At 42.2% G+C, this 24,320-nt stretch overlaps 1 protein-coding gene across 1 annotated transcript; it reads right to left on the minus strand.

Annotated features, from left to right (window-relative positions):
• Positions 1–33: 33 nt before the first annotated feature.
• On the minus strand, positions 34–20,126 carry nin (ninein (GSK3B interacting protein)). Its single transcript, XM_084568809.1, has 28 exons — positions 19,914–20,126; positions 19,007–19,100; positions 18,030–18,202; positions 15,090–15,135; positions 14,819–14,994; positions 14,251–14,397; positions 13,968–14,135; positions 13,659–13,795; positions 13,335–13,475; positions 12,743–12,917; positions 12,463–12,573; positions 12,265–12,354; positions 12,000–12,135; positions 11,747–11,868; positions 10,457–11,580; positions 7,911–10,283; positions 7,480–7,578; positions 7,319–7,388; positions 7,058–7,225; positions 6,867–6,983; positions 6,560–6,673; positions 6,301–6,447; positions 6,030–6,209; positions 5,791–5,925; positions 5,597–5,698; positions 5,382–5,474; positions 1,581–1,694; positions 34–1,264 (listed from the first exon to the last, which is right to left on the minus strand). The coding sequence occupies exons 1-28, from the start codon at positions 20,103–20,105 to the stop codon at positions 1,058–1,060; spliced, it is 6,951 nt and encodes a 2,316-aa protein (XP_084424935.1). The 5' UTR covers positions 20,106–20,126; the 3' UTR covers positions 34–1,057.
• Positions 20,127–24,320: the final 4,194 nt, after the last annotated feature.

Raw genomic sequence — 24,320 nt, forward strand, 5'->3', positions numbered from 1 at the left:
ATTTGGACCAAAGGCACAAAAATTAACTTAAATACCTGCAGTGGCTGCACCCCAGTATAAACACATTGTTGTGTCTTTATTATTCAATAACAAGTCCATTAGGTATGCTAATGAATCAATAAAGTAGTACACACTTTTGTTTTATACACTTTTGTGTTTAATTCAATCCAGTTTAACAGTACCAGAAACCACGTCCTCCAAAAATGATCATCCAGAAGAATGACCACCTTTCTCACACTGTTTCAGGATAAACTGAACATTAGAAGAGTCACAAAGAAGGATTCAGTGCCAGCAATTGTGAATAATAATTGATCAGCTCTTAGAAAATGAGGTGTATAGTACAGTACTTACTTCTGAAATTCATCTTATCTGTAGTACTTGAGTAAAACATACTGTCTGCATTGTTTGAAGGTAATTAATATCTATAATATATTAATATAAAGCTGACACACTGTACATCCAAAGCAGTCCATGTATTTTTATTCATACATGCAATACAGACATTACCCTGTTTTTTTTATCTTTAGTGCTTACTCTGTGACAATCAACAGTTCATAATGGCACAAATGCATCTTTGCTCGCTGCAACAGATCATAAAAAAACATTAAATATATTTAAAAGTATTGCAACTGGACAGACATCGGAGGTCCGCGAGGCCTCGGGTAGTGTGAGATAAAAGCCTTTCAAAGGTCACGGGATTATTTGACTATTCTGTTTACATGATTTCACCGCTGACAGACGGGTTTATTTACATAAAGGCTAGAGGTGGAGAGGATACAACACAGATAAAAGAACACTTGTGTCAAAAGGACACTTGCGTATTGCGTTTCTCTTTGGACAGAGACTTGAAGTGACATGGTAGTGATAGTTATAACACATTTAAAAAATATAAATTACTGTAAAATAACATGTCTCATTTACAGTCAGGCTCTTTGTAGATCCAAATATTAACTTATAATAAAAAAAATACTGCATATTCATCACAGTAACAAGATTTAACCCCGCTGCTTCCTGTGCATTTGTCTGGATCTGTTGCACAATAAATAAGAGTGCAGCTTTACTTGAGATACATCAGTGACGGGACAGATGACGGGTTTAGATCGCGCAGGATCTTGTTGAGGCTGGAGATCTTCTCCTCCAGCAGATAGTTCTTCTGCTCCGCGATTATCTGCCGATGCTCGGTTCTCTCCAGGGCCTTCATCAGCTGGGCGTTTTCCGTGCACAGGTCTTTGATCAGCACGTCGGCTTTACCGTTCTTGTTCAGCTGGAAAAAGCGAGAGAAAGTAAACGACTTTACTTGAGCCCAAAGGATAAAAACTGCTTGTCACTGATCGTAGGGTAACATCAGACTCCTCATTAGATGTAAATGTACAGTTGCAGTAAGTAAAATTGCTGCTTTGACTCAAGTACAAGTTCAGTTTTATAAGATCACAAGCTATAAATCTGACGGGTTGTTTTGTTTCCATTTCTTTTCCTTCTAATCATCAACCATTTTGTTAAATCTAAAAACAAAGATAAAAGGTAACTGGATTTGTTTGAGTTTTCTTGAAGATGTTTCAGTTTTAAATGCCTGAACTGACCTGGTCTTTCAGCTGAGCCACCTTCTCCTTGAGCAGCAGCTTGACGTTGTGCAGCGACAGTTCGATTTCCTTCATGCGCTCCTCCATACTCCTCATCTTCCTCTCCCTTTCGTCCTGCCGAGAAGACAGTCAAGGACGTCATGAAGCTGCTACACATGCGATAAAATGATGAGAAATATTGAACTCTCTAGCCTCTCTAGGGGCGGCGTAAAAGCACAAACAACAAACAAACATTTAGTGTCAGCTAGTTCCTTTATTTTTTAATCTAGATTTCTGCATTAAATGATTTACTGGTACATTTCTAAGAAGAGGACAACGCACTAAACAAATAAATAAAATATAAATAAGTATAAAATAATGCGATATATTCCAGATACCTCTACAAACAAAAAAAAATAATTTAATGCATAAATAAAATAAACACTAACATGATAAAATAAATAAATTAATAAATCAAAAACATCTGATTTGTTACAGGGTGGGAAAGAAACCCTAAATAAAACAAAAACACAGATAAAATGACACATTGTGCTAATGACACACTAACCAGGGACAAACAAAGAGTTCACATAGACTTCCTAATAATAAATACCAGATAAACATTCAGAGTTGACGACTGTAGTAGTAGCGTGACGTGCTTCAACGGTTCTTGTTTCAGAAATACATAAACCAGAAAGATGTGATTTACTTTGGTCGTGCAGCAGCAACAGTAACAGGCCCAGAACACAAATATAACATTCGACATGCGGTAGGTTAGCTTACAGAACCATTTAACTAGCGTCAGACGTGGAAATACAAACTGTGAAAACTTGGTACCTTCGTTTGGAAACCTCTAGAAACCCTGACTGGACACAGACATCACCCGACTTTAACAGGTGGGAATGGTTTGATTGTTAGAAAAGGCCTCAGCTCCTCGATGATCGTAAGGCAAACAAGATTTAGCCTCTGAGGATATACATACCCTGTCACAATTATATATAAAAAAAAGGTACAAGTGCATAATAGTCGCTCCCAGGAAATACATCCTACGTTAAAAACCCTGTAATCAGGACACGTGTTTAAACTACAAAAAGGATTGGTCCCCGTTTGAATTTTCAGTGTCATTATCGTAATTAAAATCCCATTGGGAGAAACATTGTTAGCGTCGTCTGTGTCTTCCTGCCACCTAGCAGCAGTGGAATACAAGTACACCTTCGGGCTCCACGTCAATTCACGATCTCCTATAAGGAAGCAGAAAGCGTGGCCTCGGATTTTCCCCGAACACGGAAGAGGGAAGAGCAGAATGCGAGGAGAGAGTAAAGCGAGGAGCAGGAAAAAGACGCTGCTGTTACAGTCCACCGATCCGCCGGTAGCTGTCTGCGTGAGCCGCCCGCTGCTCCGGCATCGGCCCCTGGAGAGAGAAGGCAGGTACACTTCACCAGGGCTCTACCCTCGCCTCTAATCTAAACACCTACTGTACACAGGCTGGTAGATGGAGATAGAGATATGGGGTTAATCCTTAATAAACTAATAAATAAATACCAGCAGCACATACGAATCATGAACTTGTGAAATTATCCTATTATTAAATTTGTAAATTTGAAGAGAAATCATTCTTCCTGTCCGTAACAAATTAAGATATGCGATAAAATCCACAGTCCTTAGAGCAAAAATTTTAAATGTAAGTGAGGATTCAACAGTGAAGGTTGGGAAAAATGGTTTAAAGGAAATCTAAAAGAAGATATTCAGTCATCCAGGTCATAGTTTATCTAATAAAAACTACGCCAAACAGAAAGAAAGTGGATTTATTTGAGTTTCCTTGAAGACGTTTCACCACTTATCCAAGTATCTCCTACAGTTCAGGAGATTAGGGTTTTAATATCACAAACATTCGTGGTTCATGTCCACCTGAAACTCACATGATGAGGGTCTGTTAGTGACCGGATGCTTCAAATTTACCTGGGCGTTGTCCGACTACACCTGGAGGACGGTGAAACACCTTCAAGAAAACTCAACCAGTCCAGCTGCCTCTATTTTAGCTATGTTTTGTTTTGGATTTTGGATGGATATCTACAAGTTATGTCCACCTTCGTTAAATAAATGTACTTTATTACTATTCATCCTCTGCAGATCACTCCGCAAATACCGTTCAAGCAACAAAAAAATGAATTTTCTGAACGATAACCAACTGCTTTAGATTTAAACTGGCTTTGACTTCACTTCTGAATCCATTTTAGCTTAAAATAAGGACTGTTCTTGCTGTATAAGAAATTAGTGACCAATAATTTAGTGTGAATATTATTTTAGAACATACTTAGCTTATTGGAGGCGATTCTTATTTTTGTTTCACCTGTTTTTGTCTCAAATGTCTTGATTAATAACAACAAATGTGACCGGGGCTCATCTTATATGACTTTGGTCTGAACCAGTCGGGAGCAGAAAACATAATATCCCGACTGTGAGAAATGCCCCAGAACATTTCACAAGTTCATGTTTATTTTGAGATTTAATTAATATCTTTTACAGTTTTACTTAATGTTATACTTGTTCAGAGCTACTCATTACTCACAAAGCTGCTTTAGTCAGTAACTGAAACCACCAGTAGCAAGTTCTTGGTAAACTAACAGAGTAACAGTGTCATGCTACACATCAACAAATAAAACTTCTACATCTACCTGTCGTGGTGATAAGGATGTTTGTGCAATATGAGTCAACAAAAGGTGACAAATGGGGGAAAAAAAAAATAAGAGAGTCACCAGGACCACACCTAAGACTACCACACCACCGAAACTACTTCAGCGCCGAGATGGAAATTAAAAATAAAGACGGCGAGTTCAGAAACACAACCAAGAGACACACAGGCACCACAGACTAAATACCAAATCCAAAATGTCAACACTACACTACACACACACACACACGACAGGAGGATTTGAGGACAGGACGGGTGTGGAGATGGATCTGTGACAGAAGCAGCAAGACAAGGAACACAGCAAAACCCAGTGTTCAAATAAAAAAGGAAATGAAAAATAATAAATAAATAAATACATGAGGATCACTGTGACTAAATGACACTCAGCTCAGGTGTTTGGAAAAATTAATCAGCAGTTTATTATAGTTTTTAAAGATATAATGAGGAAGTTTTGTCTCCCCCTTCTGGTAAGAACAGGAACACTGTGTGTGAATGATGTATTTTATATTATATACGTTTATTTATTTATGTTTTTGGACTATAGTTCTTCTGAATACCACTTCTTTTTTTTTTTTTTTTTTAATCTGGAGCATCAGAAACTTCTCTTGCTTACCAGATATTCCCCAGTTGCTATAGGTTACAGTACTTTCTCAAGCACACCAGTGGGAATGTTCGCACAGAAAACTAGTTTAAAACTGCAATATGCCGCAAATAAGCTTAATCAGAATATAATGGATGTTCATTCGTAACAGTCCTGCACTCCAGATTTGCAGAAAACATCAATAATATGTTACTTATACCTGAAATTTACAGCCACAAAGACTATTCACAACCTGAATTGAGCGATTTGTGCTTGGAAATATAATGGTGCGTTCACATTCAACTCCCATTATATCCCACTCAGATGCCATGAAATGTGTAATGATAACTTTATTATCATTAAGGCGACAATAAACCACGATGTGACCAAAAAAAATGTGGTAGTGAGAGAAAATGACAGGAGGTGAATGCAGTACTAAATATTCAGGTTTATACCTCATCCAGGAAGTGCTTGAATTTAATAATCATGCAACTCTCGTTTAGCAAAACATTTCATGTTTGTCCACTGTTGAGGAAAGTCAGAACTGTACCTGCATGTTGTCTGGATCTTCACCGCGATGTTGACCCCTGGGCAGCCTGTGAGGAGACGGTGGCAGAAGTCCAACTAACTGAGCCTGAAAGGACTGAAAGTAGAAAAAAAAAAACTTGAGTGAGTGGAGAAGAAAAGGTGTGTACAGTAAATCTGATCATTAATTCTCACCGAAACTCATAATTTAAGCTATAAGCTCTAAAAGAAGACCTCTACCTCTAAGAGCTGTGTAGACAGTCGAGCCATTTGGGCCTTGAGCGCCTCGTTTTCCTGCTGAAGGCTCTCCAGCTCCGAGTGTCTCTGTGCAGCTTCACAGCCCTGAAACCAAAGAGAGGCAGGTAATAAGAATTAAGAGTTCCATCACATAATAAGCAAAGCAGATTCCTTGTTTAGATGAAGACGGTTTATACCTTATTCTGCTCCCTTTGTGCTTCAAGCTCCTGTCTCAGAGCGGCGTTCTCCTGCTCCAAGGCCTTCACCAGCGAAGACTGACTCTGTTGTTTGTTTTGCTTCAGAGACAGGACGGTAGCATCGAGCTGACGGGCCTGCACTCGCAAAATAAAAAGGGCTTTCAGATTAGTAACGAGGAGAGAAATTGAACATTAATTTACTTGGTTCATGGTATTTTTAATCGTAAGCCTCAGCTCACCTTCTCTCTGGACTGAACCAGGTCTCCTTTGACGCTGTGCACTTCTGCCTGGAGGCTCTCGTTCTTTTCCCTCAGGAGCTGCTGGTCCTGCTCCATCAGCCGAGACATCTCCTCTCTGTACAGCTTCTTGCTGTGATTCTGCAGACCGCTGGAGCGCAAGGTCATCTCCAAAACATGGTTCTGAGATTAACAAAAGAGAAGTTTTTATTTCCTTTAACCCACTTTTATACGTTGTATTTATTTATTCATTAATTTATTTTAATCTACCTACTTTATCAGTGGCATTCTGCAGCTGTTTGTGTAGCACTGTAACTTCATGTTTGAGGGAATCCCTCTCCTGCTGCACGACTCGGAGGTCCAACTTCAGACGAGCGCTTTGACGGTTGACACCCTGAAGAGAATCATCCACGGTTTTGACCTGAAGTAGAAAATTATTAACGTGATTTTCCAAATATCAAGTTCACAATTAAGCTGCTCAGGGAAGAATAGTGGAAAAAGTGCTAATCGTTTAGATCACAGCAGACTCTTACTCTCTCTTGAGCTTTTGTTAGCTGGCTCCTCAGACCTACAGTCTCTCTATCCACAGTCTTCCTCTCCTCGACAAGATGGTTGAGCCGACTCTCCAGATCGTCCACTTTATCGGCCTGAAAACAAAGACAACCACAGCTGTAGCGTTTGTCTTTACAACTTGTGAGATTACACACAAATATCTCAGCAGATCACAGCCCTCTCAAGACTAGAAGATGGAGAAGTTTAAAGAGAAGAAGCAAGAGAAGGTGGAGTTAATATGTTCTTAATAACTTTTGTGTCATACTTTATTCTTAATCTGATGCTCACCTTCTCTCTGAGGTCAGAGAGCTGCTGTGACAGCTGGATATTCCTCTCCTCCAGCTGTGCAGTGTCCTCCAGAGCCTTGGTCAACTCTGCCTTCAGCGCAGACACACACGCTGCCAGCTAACACAAAACAGCCACCGATTAACTACCAGCTACCACGACAACCATCGACCTCGTCACCGATCGCCGCTCACCTTTTGTCTCTCTTCGACGGGGAACGCCACCCTCTTCTCGTTCTCCTTTATCAGCTCTTCCAGCTGCTGCTGCAGACTCTCCATATCGGCAACATTTCGGGCATTTTTCTCTGACAGCATCTTGTTCTCATCCTCGAGCTGCTGGCTTTGCAAACGCAGCTCTGAAATCTGCAGATGGAGAGAGTAGATGTCAACAGCTGCTTCTACAACTACTACTACTACTACTCATAGTGTGAAGCTATTATTTAGTTTCTACATTACCTGTTTCTTAAAATTCTCTGCCGCTTTTTGAGCTGCAAACTTCTCTTTTTTCAAGTGCTCCAGTGTTTTTCTATACACGATAAAGAATAAAAACAAATTTCAGTAACAAAAACTAAACGAGGAGACGTGATGGTCTGTAAATTATCTTGTGTGCTTCTTACGTTAACCCTTGCTGGGCCTCTTTCAAGTCCTCTTCCTTCAGTGCAGCAATTCTTTGCCTGAGGAAGACGTTTTCTTCTGCGACACGACTGGCTTCAGATCTACAGAAAAACAAAACTGCATTAGGACCGAATCCACATTATGCGTGTTTAGATTACAGAATTGCAAAGAAACACCAACTGTTGATTGAAAGCAACTTCACACACACTGAACTTGCATTTATTTTGGGATCAAAGCAGCTAAAACACAACGGTTCAGGATCTGTTGCATCGCACAAAGGGTTTAGGAGCTTGAATCACAGGTAGAACAACAGCACTACGTTGTGCTTGGAGAGAAAAAGGAGGAGTGCTTGAAACATCGAATCACAAAGGGATGGGAGTAACAGGGCCACTGGAGACACAGAGGGTCAGGATCCTAGGTTTCTCCGTGTTACCTATGAGCCTGCGTCGTTTCATTTAAAGTCTGCGACTTGTCTTGCAGCTCTGCGATGGCTCTCCGGAGTTCAGTGTTCTGCTTCTCGAACTCGGTCACTGCCTGAACTTTCTCCTCCAGCTGGCTGTCCAGATACGGGTCCAGTAAAGCCACCTCCTCCTCCTCCTCCTCCTCCTCCTCGTCCTCGTCCTCGTCCTCGTCCTCCTCCGTGGGGCTCTCTGGTTGTTCATCATGAGGCTGCAAACCTGAGAGAATCCCTTCCTGATTTTCCAACTCAATAAACAGCTCAGACAGCTTCGTGTTTTCTTCCTTCATCCTGCTGATCTCGTCCACAAGTGAAATCTGATGATCGTGGACATCGTGGAAAATATTCATCCTGCTTTCAAGGCTCCAAACCCTCTTCTCAAGCTCGGCGTTTTGCTCCTTCAGTTTGTCGTTTTCGCACATGCAGTCTTCGTAACTGATCTCAAGCTCTGTCATTTCCAAGGCCTTGGTCTCCAGCTCTTTCACGTGATCCATCAACAGCAGCATTTTAACTTTGAGGCCGTAGTTCTCCTCCAGAACCTGGTGGCCACTTTTGATCTTTTCATTGTTGTGAGCCAACAGGTTCTCCAGTATCTCCGTCTTCTGCTGAAGCAAGGAGATTTTCTCGTGCAGGAGAACGTTCTCGTTTGTGGCGGTGTTGTATAAACCATGCAGCTTTTGGAGAGAGCTCTCCTGCTGTTCGCAATCAGAATCTTCATCCAGCGTCTCCGCACAATCGCACTTTTCATCCGCTCCTCCTGTGGTTAAATGTTCACAATCTGAATCTAAATTGAGATCAGCTTTCTGTAGGCTATCATGAGAGTCATTTGGTAAACATTTAACCTCAACATCCACAGGAGACGGTTCATTTGGGTCACCTGCTCCCTCCAGCGTCGAGGGCACGACCACAGTCTCGTGATTTTGCTCGTCTTCGTGGGAAGAACTTTCACAGTCCACAGCTAGCACCTCTTGAGGTTTGTCATCCTCGTTATGTGACTCAAAAACTGCTTTATTCTCTCCCAAAGCCTCAAGTGATGAGACGGGCTCACACAGCATCTCTGCGGAAACTGCTTCAGTTTTGTTTTCGGCATTCGAGTTATTTTCTGCGGTTTGAGGTTTAGGGTGGTCACAAGGTGTCAGTTCATAGCTTTCACAACAAAGTTCAGCTTGCCTGGGGCTTGTACCTCCATGCTGGGAATCGGGAACATCAACAACCTGATCGTCACGTCGCTCATCAAAGACGGCGGCATTTTCAGGCCATAAATCATGAGTCTCACTCTTCTCTGCATGTAAAACTGTTGGATCGTCTTGTTTTTGGTCATCATCAGCAGCAGCATATACAACATTTTGTATATTTTCAGCACCTGCATCTAGAGCATCTTTGTCTTGTTCAACGAGAGTCTGAGGTGGTTCCTCTCCAGACATCTTCTCTACAAATGAATTAATTTCATTAGATTCCTTTGCGTCTTTTTCCTCAGCATTCTCTGCAGAGGCCAAAAGCTGTTTGACCTCCATCTCCAGCTCTTTTATTCTGATTTTAAGTGCCTCTATTTCTTCCCGAACCTCCGCTCCGTCGTTCGCTTTTAGCTTTTCCTCAAGAATGGACAGGTTTTCCTGTAGCTCCTTCCTCTCAAGCTCAAAGTCCACCGCCGCCTGATTAAGAAGCCTCTCCAGCTCCTCAATCTTCATCTTTAAATCGTCGCGCTCAGTTAACAGCGCGATCCTCTCCGCTATCTGCCTCTCAGAAATGCAAAGCATCTCTGTGAACTTCGCCTCAAGCTCTGAACAGTTACTCATGAGTTCTCCTCGCTCCTGTTTAAAATCCTCCACCGTTTGATTCAACAGGAGTTCGGCCTCGAGTGCTTTGCTCTCAGACTGAGAGAGAAGCTCGTTTCTTGCTTTCAGACTTTCCTGAAGCCTGTTATGGAGCTCATTCAGCTGCCTACTCAGCTCGATCTCTTTAGTCTGGGCCTCGCTAACCAAGTCATCCAGCTCCTTTTGCAGCTGCTTGTTCTCCATCATCAGTGCTTCCATTTCTTTGTTGTGAACGCTTTCTAGCTCCTGCCGTTCTTTCATCCACTCCTGATTCAGCCTCTTTCTTTCCTGCTCCATGGCCTCCTCTATTATCTTTCTTTGTTCCTCGGCGCTCTCAATGGCTTTCTGTATCTCCGCTTCCCACTGGAGCTTCTGCATGGCGTGGCTTTCGGAAAGGGCCTTCAGCTCACTTTGGTAGTGCTGTTCAAGTTTCAATACATCGGCTTGAAAACGCTTTGCAACAGATTCCTGGTCACCTGAGAATCGATCTTCCACCTCTCTGATTCTCTGGTTGAAGCTGATCTCGATTTCCCTCCTGCACATGGTTATTCAATCATTGTTACAGCAACAGTTTTGGACTTCTAATAAATAATAAATATTAATAATTCTCTTTTTTTAAAATAGTTCAACATTTTGGGAAATTTATACATATAATTTAAAGACAAATAAAGTTATTTTGCCAGACGTAATGAAGTAAATGTGTCTCACCTCTCCTGAGCGATGTCGTCTCGTAGTTTGTCCAACATGGCGCCGAGTGTGGCCCTCTCCTCGGCATGTTTGTTGCTCAGCTCCTTCACAGCCTCCCGATGGTTCTCCTCCAGACGTGCCTTCTCCTCTGCCATGAATTTTTCTAGTCTCTTCTCCTCCTCCTCTTTTTCACTCTCAAGCTTCTCCTTCTCCTCGTTCAGCCTCTCCTGGATCATCCCTTCGTAGTCCTCCTCCAGCTGCAGTCTTTCCCTCTCCCACTCCTCCCTGAGCCTTTTCTCCCTCTGCTCGGACTGCTCCTGTAACTGCAACCTTTCTTCAACTATCCTATCGAGCAGATCGTTCTCGTGGCGCTCCCGAAGCCGAGCTCGTTCACTCTCCCACTCCTCCCTCAGCTTTCTCTCCTTCTCCTCCTGCTCCCTGACAAGTCTCAACATCTCCTCCTCCAGCAACACCTGCAGAGTCTCATTATTCTGCTCGTCCAGCTGAGCCCTCTCTTTCTGCCACTGCTCTGTCAGCCTCTTCACAGTTTCATCACGCTCTTCCTCAAACCTCAACTTCGCCTCCTCTAGTTTAGCCCCGAGTTTCTCCTCATGGCATTCTTCCAACATTTTCTTCTCTCTATCCCAATCATCCATCAATCTCTTCTCCATTTGAGCCATTTCTTCCTGCAGTTCTTTTCTCTGCTCTGCCAGCCTGGCATTCAACAACTCTGCATGCTCCTCTTTTAGCTTCTCAATCTCAGTGCCATGTTGCTTCCTCAGCTCCTCCATCTCAGTTAAAAGTTTTTCATCAGCATCTGCCTGCCGGGCTTCCAGTGTCTTCAGCTGCTCCTCCAGGTCAGCAGCGCGGGCGTGGGCCTCGAGCAGCTGGTTTCTGAGGTTTCCCACTTCCTCCTCTTGCAGGTTCTCGAGGTCTGCCCTTTCCTCGGCCTGCTTCTGCTCCAGACAGGTCCGCTCCAGCTCCGCCTGCTCGAGCTGGCTCTGGAGCTCCTGTGCGCGGCTCTGAACGCTGGCCATCTCCTCCGTCAATGCCTGCATCTCCTGCTGGTACTGGAGGACCAACGCAGCTTTCTGGTCCTCGTGGGTCGCCCTCTGCTTTTCTACCATCTTGTCGAATTCACTGATCTGCAGTGATGTGAGGAAGACAGATAGAAAGATTAACGTTTCATTTAATTATCAGTAGTTCGGTCACAGATCACACATGTACCTATATTGGCTAAAGTAGACCTGAGATAATCAGTAGGCTGGCATCATTTATTCCACTGTCAAAGTGTTGCTCTTCTAGACTAACCTTGCTCTCCAGCTGGTTTCGCAAATCCTCCATTTCTTGAAGGTGCTGCTCCTTCAGATGCTCCAGCATCATCTCTGCTTCTAGACTCATGCTGAAAGGCTGAACCTCCTCTGACCCAATACCTACAGGAAAACAAAAGATCAATGGTTAACATCTGAGGAAAGGTTGTTGTTGTTGTGAACGTATGTCCTTAGTGCCATGTAATGAGCTCTCCAGGGATTCTATGTGTACTGTAAATACTCATTAGGCCCACCTGGGTCAGACTCCATGCCAGGGCTTTTACTCTCCAGCTCCTCAGACAGAGGCTTGTGGCCGGGCTGATGAGTTCGACCGAGACTGTGGAAGTCCTGCAACTCCGACTGCAGCTCGTCAATACGATCCTGCAGTTCCTGACAAATAAAAACATGAAAATATATGAAAATATTAAATTCTCTCAAATCACTGTATTGTAATTGTTCCAATTAAAACTCACAATAAAAAGAAGAAAAAAACAACAACACTTTTTATGATTTATTTACCCTGCACTGCGCTTCGTAGCTGTTGCGTAGCTGTTTAATACGTTCCTCTTGGAGTAAGATGTCTGCACTGCCGGGGTCAAGTTCTCCAAACTAAACGATATAAAATCATATAAATGTTGATCATATAGATGTAAAAAGAAACAGACACAGTGGGTGTTAGGCAGGTATTAATTAGGAAAACACACAATGTCTCTGTACCTTGTCTTTCATAATGTTGTCCAAACTTGTCTGGAGTTTGGAAATGTGACTCTGTGCCTCCATGAATTTGTCAGTGCTGTCCAGTAACTCCATTTCAAGACGCCTGTTCTCCTAAAACATACACAAATCAACAATCATTTATTATATAACACAACATATTGTAATATGGTGAGACGGTTGAAACCAAAGACAACATAATGTATCTTTAACAGCTTAAAAATTACAAATAAATGTAAAAAATAAACATCACCGATTAATACTTCTAAGTTTTTTCTAATACCTTCACTGAGATGGAGAGGTGGTCTCTGAGAAAAGACTCATCCTCCCTGATCTTCTCGATCTCCGCCTCCAGTTCCTCGCGCTGCAGGCCGGCCTGCTGCTGGATCTGGTCCATCTCCTTCATCAGCTCGGATCGTACTGCTGCTAGCTTCTCTTTGTGGTCCTGCTCAAGCTTCCTACAGACATTCATCATCCACAGTGGACACAAAACGTTAATACTACAACATTTTTGCCAGGTTAATAGGAAGCAGGGTTTTTGCTAACCACATCCTCTCAAACCAGGAAAAATATTTGCTTCTTAAAGTAGGTTATTCTATAAATAGCCTCTTTATATTTATAAAGTGAAAGTATACAACACTAAATAGGATCAACTGCAGACTATGAATGGAAGAGAGAAGGAGTGACAGCTATAATCTCTTAGTATTTTAATCCTTTAAATCCACCGCAGTAATCAAGCTAAAATCTCAAGGAGGAGACAGACAGATTTAAACATTCTGTGTAGTCAGTGAACTTGCGTCTCCTCATGAAGAACAAACAGCAAAAAAAAAAAAAGACACAGGGTGCACGGTGTAGTAATCTGAGTGACAAATTACCTGAGGTTGAGATTATTCATTTGTTCGATTGCAGAGTGATGCTCATCCACCTCGGTGGCCAGCTGAGTTTTCAGCTTCTCTGCTTTGTCCAGGTCAGAGCGGATTTTCTCTTTCTCCCTGATTTCTCGGTCTACACGCTCTCTGACAAGAGAAAAACAACGGGGGCAATAATTTTACCAAGAGCGACAAACAAACAACAATCCTGCGAGTTTCATTCATGTTTTATTTCAGAGTAAGAACTTAGAAACGATTCTAACACAGGAGATTACCAAACAGTATTAAGATGAGAATGAGCTGTATATAACTGCAATGACTCATACTCACAGGAGATATCGGATCTCTGCTTTGAAACTCGCCAGAGCCGCCTGGTGAATCCCATTCTTAGTAACGAGCAGCTCGTTTTCAAGCGCCATGGTGAGATCACTAAGACTCAGTTTTCCATCCAGGTCGAAATTCAAAGCCTGAAAAAACAAACAAACAAACAAACATGTCCAATTATTCTCTTCTTCTTTTGTTTCTTCCTCTACCTGCTTTAAAATGTACAAATGGACTGATTTCATATATTTTAAAACTGTAGCTGCTTGTTCAATAATGACCATAGTCATGTTTAGGAGACAGACTTCAGTAAGGTACCTGCAGGATCTCAGTGCTGTTATCTATTCCCTCTTCTATCCAGGCATCCAGGATGTTTTCAACTGGAGCATAACCGGTGCCATCATCGAGTGTGGAGAAGAGACGCATGCCGATGGTGCTGGTCAAAGCGGAGGGAGTAGCTATCCTCCGGCCTCCTTCATCAAAGGGCTGTAAGTAGAGGAAATGGTGTTTTTTTTAACATTTTGGGCTTAAAATCACTAACTTTTTGTCATCCTTTTTGTTTTGGAATGGAAAAGTATAAATCGGCAAGTAAATTGTGCACCTGAGTGGAGTGATGTCGTTTAAGCTGTCTGTAGGGAGTGGAGGCTGACGGTGTGGGGGGCTTGTTGTGGTTTGCAATCCTGGAAACAAACTCTTGGACACTCATCACTCCATCGGAAGTCAGAGTCAGGAGCGCATCCCCATTTATCTGAGAAACAAAAGCAGGACAGCACATGTTGAAACTGACATTTTGATGCTTTTTGCGAGTAATAAGCTCATTTTGTTAGTAAATTGTGTTGCCTTTCCTCGTCTTTAGCTACATTTTGGGGGGTTTAGACTATTAGTCCGCCAAATGTGACAATTTCTAGACCGTTAAAATAAAGTTTAAAGGAAAATAATCAGTTGTCCCAGCCTTATTTATGAGTACTTTACCTTGTGTGAAAAATGAAGAGCTCTTGAGAGATGGAAAACACATTTTCAGGAGTTAAATTATTATTTCAAATTAAATTAAAGAGCTAGGTAAAGTTAGTGGAAAAATAGCAATACAGAAGAGCTTACCCAAGTGATTTTAAGACCGTTAACTTAAGTATTAATGAAGTGAAAAGGTGAAATAACTCAATTCAACTCACCTCCAAGCCCAGATGTTCACAGAGCGCGAGCAGTTCAGTGTGACTTGCACATCCATCCCACGTTATCGCCAGATCCTCACAAGCTTCACGCAGCCTCTCCTCTAAACGCGTGGACAGAGGAACGATGGATCCCCGAGGTGTGCTCGGCTCGTCGGGGTTCCAGAGATGCATCTGACCTGCACACAAGATGAGAGAAAAACCATTTACTGACATAAATCTCCAGAATAGAATAAATAAAGTACTTTCTGAAGATACCGCGAGTGTTTCTTACCTTCAGCTTCGTACTCCTCTGCGCTTGTGTCGTGAGCGTTCCAGCGCTGTTAGAGACAAAAATCACAGAAACTGAATAGAATATCACACAGACCCTAAAAATGTCTTCAATTAGACTTTCTGGCTCTTCAACAGCCTCAGTTTTAAACACATCTTTGAGAACAACAGCCAGAAACACCCACCCGAGACTGATTTTCACACGTGACAATCAGCCGAGTATTTGTGTTGAAACACGTTTTTAAATTAGCCAAGGTTGAGTGCAATGTAAGAGGGGGTGTGGGGGGCTGGAGAGTCGGAGAAACCCCCCCCCCCACAAGGGAGCTTTTGTGAAGGCACAGGCCTGCACGGAAAGTAATAACAAAGAAAATTTGGCACGGACAGACACACTTCTTTTTATTTCCTCCTTTTACGCATATTAATTAATATAGATAGTGGCAGAATATGTAATAACAAGAAAACAACATTTTACTGCAAGAAAAAAAAACTATAAAGTCCCAAAACAACACTAAATGGACTTCAAGCGTAATATACCTATATATTTACTGAATACAAACACCTTCAAACACTTTCTGCATGTGTTTAATTCAATCCAGTTTAACAGCATCACAAACTACATCGTCCAAAATGATCATACAGCTGAATTACTACCATTCTTACTCAGTAGAATTTAGTGCAGGACTGTTACATTTGTCTTCATTCATAGGGGGTTATTTCTAAAAAGGAAACACAAGCTAAGTATAGATCAACTTGCAAGTCTCCTCCAAAAAGTTTAAGCACAATTCTTTTAAAAAAAATGAGTGATTTACTTTCTTGGCGCTTGACCGAAGTTATTTTTGCTTGTTGAGAAATATTATGGCAGGATTTAGCCGGGTGTCACCCACTGCGCTTCTACCCAATCCCAGAGTGGCCGTCTATTGTTTAGGAAGCCGACAGTGAGGGAATGAAGAGCAGATGGGATTCTGCAAGTGGCGTTTTGATACATCGAGCGTAGGAATCCTAGCGGGAGGGGGGTGGCGGAGCCCATTGTTCCTCTGTCAAAGTCCGACACCCTCCTCCTCCGCCCAGGCAGAGCCCCCTGACCCAGGACCCATCTGCTGGTCCCCCAGGCCGGACATTGAAGCATTGTTGCAAACTAGATTAGTCAATACCAAGACACACTTCAGCTCAGCGTCTCGAATGGTGTTTGTCTTGGCGGTGGCGGGCATCTGGGGCGGAGTGACGGACAATACAGAGAATATTAACACATCCATCCGTGCTCGAGCTGAACTGACCGTCATTATTCTGTTTTGGTGAATGGATGGATGTTGTTTTTCTTTGTCGCTGCTAATGCTGCTGCTGCAGCACATTCATACTTGAGGTGAGCTTCAAGGTTCTGCATCAGTCTTAAAACTAAAAACTCACTGAATAATGCACCAAACCATAGACTTTATTAGGTTTGAACCTTTCTTTAAGGTCAGAAAGTAGTCAGGCTGCATATAGATTAGTTGATTAACTGCTTAACTGATTAACAGACATTAAAATGGCAATTATTTTGAGGAGAGAGAGAGAAAGAGAGTGACAAAGCAAATAGTGAAGACAACAATATGCAGATTAATAAAGTAATAAAATAATGATGGCTTAAAGGACAAGGTTGATACTTGAATAATACATTATTTTTCATTAAATTATTAATAACACCTGCTGTGCCTTTTCTGTAATGATGACACAAAATGGCTGCAGTGACCGAGCCCAAAGCTGCATCCGAAAAATCACATCCTAGGTTTTTTGTAACTGTATAGGGTGCAGTACATTTACCCTCTGCCATCGTATTTGATATTTATATAAAATATAGTGTAATATATACTCTTCCAACCCTGTTTGTGGACTGCTTAGCCCCCTCCCCTCAGGACAAAAGCTGTGCAGCATCAGGTCCAGAACAAACAGACTTGTTTTTCAGAAGCTGTTAGACTCTGTTCCAGGTGCAGTATCTGACTATTTAAACACATATGTATTAATACTCACTTGTACTTTAATTTGCACCCCTGTTTTTATCCTTGCTGCTCTCTAGATTGTTTAGTTTGCATACTCTGCTGTGACTGCACCCTCTTAAAATCTTTTTCTGCAAAACAAGAGAGGAAGTATGGTCCTTGTCGTGTGCATTACCTCCTAAAAACGGCCCCAAATTTTAATTGATCGTATTTAAAGTCTGGAAAACTAACTTCCTGTAATTCACACAAAACAGTGATTGCTAAATGTTTGAAATCTCAATTTACACCAGCTCTCATATACAGGAGTGTCTGTTCACAGTTCAACCAAGAACCAGTTTTACCACGATTAGATCATGTCAGCACCAATTCACCAGCCAACGGTTTTACCAGTCAACTAAATCTGGGTAAACTAAACTCTGGCGGGAGGGAGAACTGAGGACTCCCTACACACGGGTCATTAAGTAACTCTCTATGTCAGCAAAGAGAGCAGGATTATCCAAGAAAAGGATCTAGAAACTGTGCGGAGTGTCAGCTGTGCATGGCCCTAACTGATCTAACGCTCTCTGTGACATCAGAGCATGTTGTTGTATTGAAGCATCATTCCCATGCCGACCAAGTTAAACTCCTTAAAACACTCACACAGAAATGACAACACTATGTCGCTACACAAACACTGCGGTCACCCGTTAATAACCTAAGGCTTGTTTAACAGTAATCATGCTCCCAGTGTTATTTACAGACTGTACAGAGTTGTTATGCAATGAATAGTGCCTTGTGAATCCTGCGTTGCAGTATCTATATTACATTTCAGGATCTGCCGTGCATGACGCTAAGCTGATTAGCTAAGAATAACGCCTCGGCACTGGCTTGCGGCGGCAAAGAAGCAGTACATGCAAGGACAGGAGGAGGCGATAAGGATGGCATCCGAGTGTCTGGAGGTTCAGAGTGACACTGGAAAAACTCATCGGCCTTACCTCACGCTTCCTGGGAACAGCTGAGTCATAGTTGTCCTCCAAATCCTCCTCATCAGCTGGGTTTACGTTCGCCGCTTCAGCCAAGTCTGAAATAGGCTCTATGAACTCTGGCGTGGAGCGGCGGCCGTAACGTTTGCTGCCCTTCACAAACTTTGGTTGGATCTCAGGAGAGTCTGAGGAAATAAGATGACACGGAACCATAATTAAAACCATTTGAGTAAAGTAATGATATCAACAGCACTTAGAAATGAGTTCTCATTATATGCTTTGCAGAAAATAAAGGACATTAGACAGAAGAAAACGCCTGTGACTAATATTTGCACAGGCCTTGGGCAGCTACTTCTCTAAAAGTACAACCACATTGTCCTCTGCATTTCAGTAAAACAAACACAAAGCTACAACAACAGTCAACAGTGTCTCAGGTCGAACGTCAGAGAAATTCACAGGAATTATCAACATTCAATATTATTTATGCTTTGGTAACACAGACACATAAACACTGACAGTGTTTCCTTGATAAGGATCCAAGTCTTGCATAAACTACTAACTAAGAGTCTGTTACAAGACGCATTCACGTCTGTGATCATTCACAGGAAAGGAAGGACATTTAAAATATAAAACCACTCATTGTGCCATCACTGAGCCATGACAGTAGTCCAAGCATGACGGTGCAAACAGTTCAACTGTCAGCTAATTGGCTTTGGCCCCGGCCCTGTGCTTTTTGGCTCTGTTCCTCTGTATGTTGAATTACAGCTGAATCAGCATGGGGGCCGTTTCACTTATTCAGCTTACACGGTCACCTTTTACGCCTGGATGAAAAGAGACGCTCTCCTTAAGGTTTTAATAATAAACCTGATGCTGACACAGATTACAGATCAAGTTATCACACGGATTCACACTCTGTTCCTTCAAGGCTTCCACTGTGGACATTTTTCAATATATTTTCATTTCTTCTTCTAAACGTGTAAGACTTTTACCTGGTTTTGGCAAGGTTTCCTGTTCTGCTTGAGGTGGCTCGATGTTTGCTGACAAAATGAGAATAAGTGCATTCTTGAACTGGTCAAAGTCGACCTGCAACGAGAAAATTGAAGATTCCTTGTGTACAATGCAGACAATGCTTAACATGCGTGGCAAAGAACAAACACGAAATTCCTCCCCGTGTGCCGGGTGGAGACTGGGTGTCCCTGGATGTCTGGGTGGAGGAGGTTTAGAGCATTAGAGGTCACACTTCGCGAATCAACAGCTGCTAACCCTGAATATGGTGATTTTCTTTGTGCTGCAGAGGCCGACGGCTGGCGGCTTTAGGATGGGGGGGGGGTTTTTTCTTTTTGACTTTATTGTTGGATGCCATGGGCAGGCAATCAGCTCGCTGGCCTCTCTGCTAACATTTACCCCGCCCACATGCGCCCGCACATGCAAGACAATAGCCACCCGTATGTCCACACGCTTACATACAACAAAACTTCACGCAAGAGTGTAGAGGTAAGCAGTTTGGATATACCTCTTTCAGTTTAGAGGTCAAAACACTGAAAACTGTAAATACACAAAGTGTACAAGGTAAAAGCCCAGTTTCATTTATCTTCATATGGAGGACCCTCAAAAAATTGGCTGCGCGAATTTTGATTAGTTGGCTTGGTTGTCTTGACGACAGACACCTGTGTTGAGGGCTGATGGGGGGGACATTTTCTCCTCAACAAGACACTGAACAAAGCGCAGACAAGACACAAGGACCTGAGAGCTGAAGTGGTTCCACACAGACGTCTGGTGAATTCAAAAGGACTCAGGATCTGAGCGCAGGAGAGCCAAAAGGCCACAACTCGTATGTACATCAGAAGGGGGAGCATAATTATCCTCCAAATACAGATTTTCTGAGAATAAACCTACCCTGACAGTGACGGGGTCCTGGTCCTGCAGCAGTGTGTGGAGAAGAGCTGGCGTGGCATCATCCAGGTGGAGGGACTGGCAGAGTTCAGAGAGTTCCTCTGGGCACAGGGAGCCACAGCCGCTGGTGTCAAAACTGTTAAAAACTTCTTTTAGCTGCTCCTCGTACTGGTCCTGCTCTTGGCTGTCACCCATCCCACAGGACAGCACCCTGCCCTGAAAAGAAAAGGGATGAAAATCCAGATTTTGACAAATGTTCCACTACTTTTCAGCTTGTACCACAAGAAACAAGACCAGAGGCTCAAAATGGCTCAAAATGTCTTCACAGTAACTCTCACGAGATACTCACAAACAACGCGGAAGCATCTATCTCACCAGCCTGCGTTTCTAAAAGCACCTTCATCTGAGAGTGTTGCTCAGCGACTGAGCTTTCAACGCACTGCTACAGCGTCACTTGTGGCGGAGGCTTTGGTTAATCCAATTACCACTATTAGACAATCAGACAAATTGATCAGACATGGCCACGTCTGACGCCGACCACAATCCTCTGTTATGGCTTTTAGCTGGAAAATGTCACGATGAATTCAATTTGAGTTACAAACAAAGGAGAAATTTAACCTTATATGTCGGAATATTAAATTTTTAGCACCATTTATGACAGAACGAATAAATTAAAAGTTAATATTGGATGTATGTTAACTGTTAATAAGAAAATGAGAGAAAGGGCTGTAAGTTTGTAGTTTTCAGACTGAATGCTTTTCCAACTAGTGATAAAAACCAAGGTCAAATACAACAATGTGGCAGTGAACCAAGCAGAGCGAGCAGCCAGGGACTAATTGAGGAGGTTACACCAGAGCTCTGTGCCAATATTTACCGGCTGCCAGCATCATTATCAAGCTTTTGTTCTGGCAATTGGGTTACATTATTTCTGTAATTGAAACACAATAAAAGCAACTGGACGGAGACCAATACTCCAACAACCAAAATAAGTGTGTTTCAGTAAAGAACACAGATGGACAGTAAGTTATGTTTCTCCCCAGGAAGGAAAATTATTTTTATTTTAAGGAACAATCAGAGGAGAGGTAGTTACGAACCCAAAAAGAAAAGATGGAGGCTCGCTAACTTAAGTAATGACATAACTCAATGGACGTAATCGTGCAGGTCATCCACCTGAAGGTTAAGGCAGGGAAATGGCAGTTAACATGAATAGAAATAGCACCGGAGAGCTGAGGAGGGTAAAGCATACATGTAACTTTAAGTCTGCACCAGATATACACTCACGTGCCAGTTCATTAGGTACGCTAGTCAAAACGAATGCGTTCTAATAAATCAGTCCAGCGCTAAATCTTAGCTTCATAAAGGTTATGATATTCAGCACTGATTTAAAATAACTTAGAGAGCTGTCATCTACACAAGAAGCACATATATATACTTCTCCAGATTCTCCAGCTGCTCTCAACAAGCACTCAGCCAGGTGTCCCCTGCACTGCAGACTCGGGGTACCCATTCACCACAGACAATAGGCTGTCCACAAAAACCAAATCAGTATTCAGCATCTGCACATTTGAGCAGCTTATAAAATGCAGGCAAATAATGCATCAGCAGAACATTGCTAACAATCTTATGCACAGCCAGATTTTTACAAATTAAGATTTTCTTTATTTTACGAGCGATGACTCCAAGTTTGCTTTCCGAGCCAATTATCCCCGCAGCCTCGCTCTCGCCCCGGCTCGCTAACACGGGTGGCCGTGGGTTGACAGCTGCTGCGGCCAAAGAATCACACCGAGCCAGGTCACAAGAAGGAGGTTAATCCTCACACCGTCCCACCGACATACACTCTTAATGGTTTTAATTGTCGCGGGCAGATGTCAGTAAGAAAAAGTAAAAACGCCAAAACTTTTCTTCTTCAGCATCAGTTTGCCTAAACCCTACATTTTTATATAGACTTTTAACAGAATCACAAAATAAAGATGTTTAACTTAGAAGCTACAGCAGGTGAATATTTAGTCTGAAGGGCATGTAAAGCTTATAAAATGCTTAGAGGAATGTTTTGGGATTGTAAAACAAAACGGGGCACACTATGTCTGCAAAATAGTTTGAATTAGGTCAAGGATTTCTTTATAGTCCAACAAAACTTCCTGTGGATGTGAATTAATCCAACCAATATCTGCAAGAGACATAAGATTTTACACAGGTATCTTTTTCAGTAGTATGGGAAGACTCTGCAGGAAAACAGGTCTAGCTAGACAAACCTGGAAGCCAAGGACTGATCCTGATCACCTCAAGAGTCTCAGTGATTCATTCTCAAATCAATAAATCTCAGTTAAGTGATTTGCAAACTGCTGCTGTGTCATACATCTACCAGAAAGCTAATGAGTTTTGTGGTACAGCAGGTTTGTTGTTGTGAATCCAGTCCCATAAAGTCACAAGCTTTTGAATATTTCCAAGCCAACAATGTTTTAGGCTCCCGAATTTATCCAACCAATATCGGCAAGAGACGCATGATTTTACACAAGTATATTCTACAATAATATGAGCACTGTGACTAGTAAGTCACTGCACAACAATAAGACAAAACAAAGAGCCACAAAGTGCTCTTAACATGCAAATAACCCATTTGTTGCTGAATTCAATCAAATTTAAACACCTTTTACAGATCTACATGGATGAAACTGGAGGCTAGAGAGTGACTGCAATAAAACATGAGATTGAAAAGCTGAGTTTAACATCAATCAATTGGTGTAGTGTCATATATCTACGAGAAAAATGATGCATTTGGTGGTAAGGTGGGTTTTTGTTGTCAATAAACCCTCATAAAGTCACACGTTTTTAAATATTGTCAAGTCAGAATTGTAATTAAAGTTAAAAAAGTGAAAGGAAACCCTGCAGGATTGTTTAATGTGCGTGTAGCATTAATATTAAGCATAATTAACTTCTTATTTGCTTAGTTTAAAACCAATTTAATAGCCTCAGAGTAGCCTTGAGTGCTTCAGCTAGCTTCATTTGTCAGATACATCTATAGGGAAATGATGGGCTATGCTAACCGGGCTAATTTATTAGCAGGCACGTTGGGTGGAAACTGTCGGTTAACTCCACCCTAACAAGTTAAAACACCCGTCAAAGACTTAGAGGAGACATTTTTCTTGTTATTTAAAAAAAGAAAGCTCACCAAAGTCTCCAAACTTTGCCGACAGTTGGCTCCTTCTCCAACCGAAATCTGTTGACTCGGACGCTGCTCTAAAAACTAACTTTAACTTAACTACAACATTTCTCCGCCCGCGGCGTCGTGTTTGTCCTGGCGTGTAAATTATCCTGTTCCTGTTTATGATGACAAGCAGCTGATTTGACGTAAAAAAGACGGTTTTAATTGCTCAAATAAATCACGGAGTACGCTGCTCTCGGGCTCTGGTGCCTGCTGCTTTGTGTCCTCGCTCCTCGGCTGCTGTGTTTCATCCTCCTCTGGGTTTGTAGCGGATTTTGAAAAGCGCTTGTCGGAGGAAGGGGCGGTGACCGGGAGAGCCGGACACGGCCTGAGTGGCCACCGTCCCCCGGTCCCCCCCTCCCCCCCCCCCCCTCCCGTGGACCAAACCAGAACTAGATAAATTCACAAATCACACCCTTCTTCTAAACGCAACACAAAGCTGTTATTGTATGTTTCTCAAAAAAAAAATAAATGTCCAAGCACGTTTGTGTGGGACATTTTTCCTCGAGCTAACGGTTGGAATTCGGAGCAGGATGCGCCCATCACCGAATCAAACGAACCCTTTGTTTATCCTGCACAAAAAACTACAAATATGACTTGGTCAACGTTAAATATATGTATCTTTATGTAGGACAGGGGTGTTTACAGTGAATTAAATGCAAATAATAATAGTAATAATTAAAAAAAATAAAAAAAAATAAAAATTACAATGTTTTTGGGCGTTAACCTTACTGCAGTCCTTTGTGCAACTGGGCAGTCTATTTATTGTAAGGTCCCTAAAACAGATGTGCAGGTGGACATATGGATGGTTCTGACAGTTTCTGGGAAAACTCAGCATCTTGTTGGAATTTACAAGTATGATTATGTACTTCCTCCCTTAATGGAGGGTTACACAAAGTGACATGGATGATGGAGGCGTCTCTGATTACTAGTATGGTTTTCTAGTATGCAGTGCTGAGGACTAATCTCCAGTTTCTCCCCTGGCTGTTTATATTTAATCTGTATCAGAGTTGTTTGGTTTGTGGTGCAACATTTCTGTCCCAAACCATTTTTACTCTGGATAATCCAAATCTGGAGGGAAATATGTGTGTTTCTACTGATTTCTCCTCACTGCTAAGAAGTCTGCTCCAAATTTAAAGCACTAAATAACTATAATGATATTGGTTGGTCTATAGAGGGCAGTACAAGGGCATTAAGAGCATTTACTC

The sequence above is a fragment of the Chelon labrosus genome, assembly GCF_963514085.1.
Source record: "Chelon labrosus genome assembly, chromosome: 20".
Classification (NCBI taxonomy): Eukaryota; Metazoa; Chordata; class Actinopteri; order Mugiliformes; family Mugilidae; genus Chelon; species Chelon labrosus.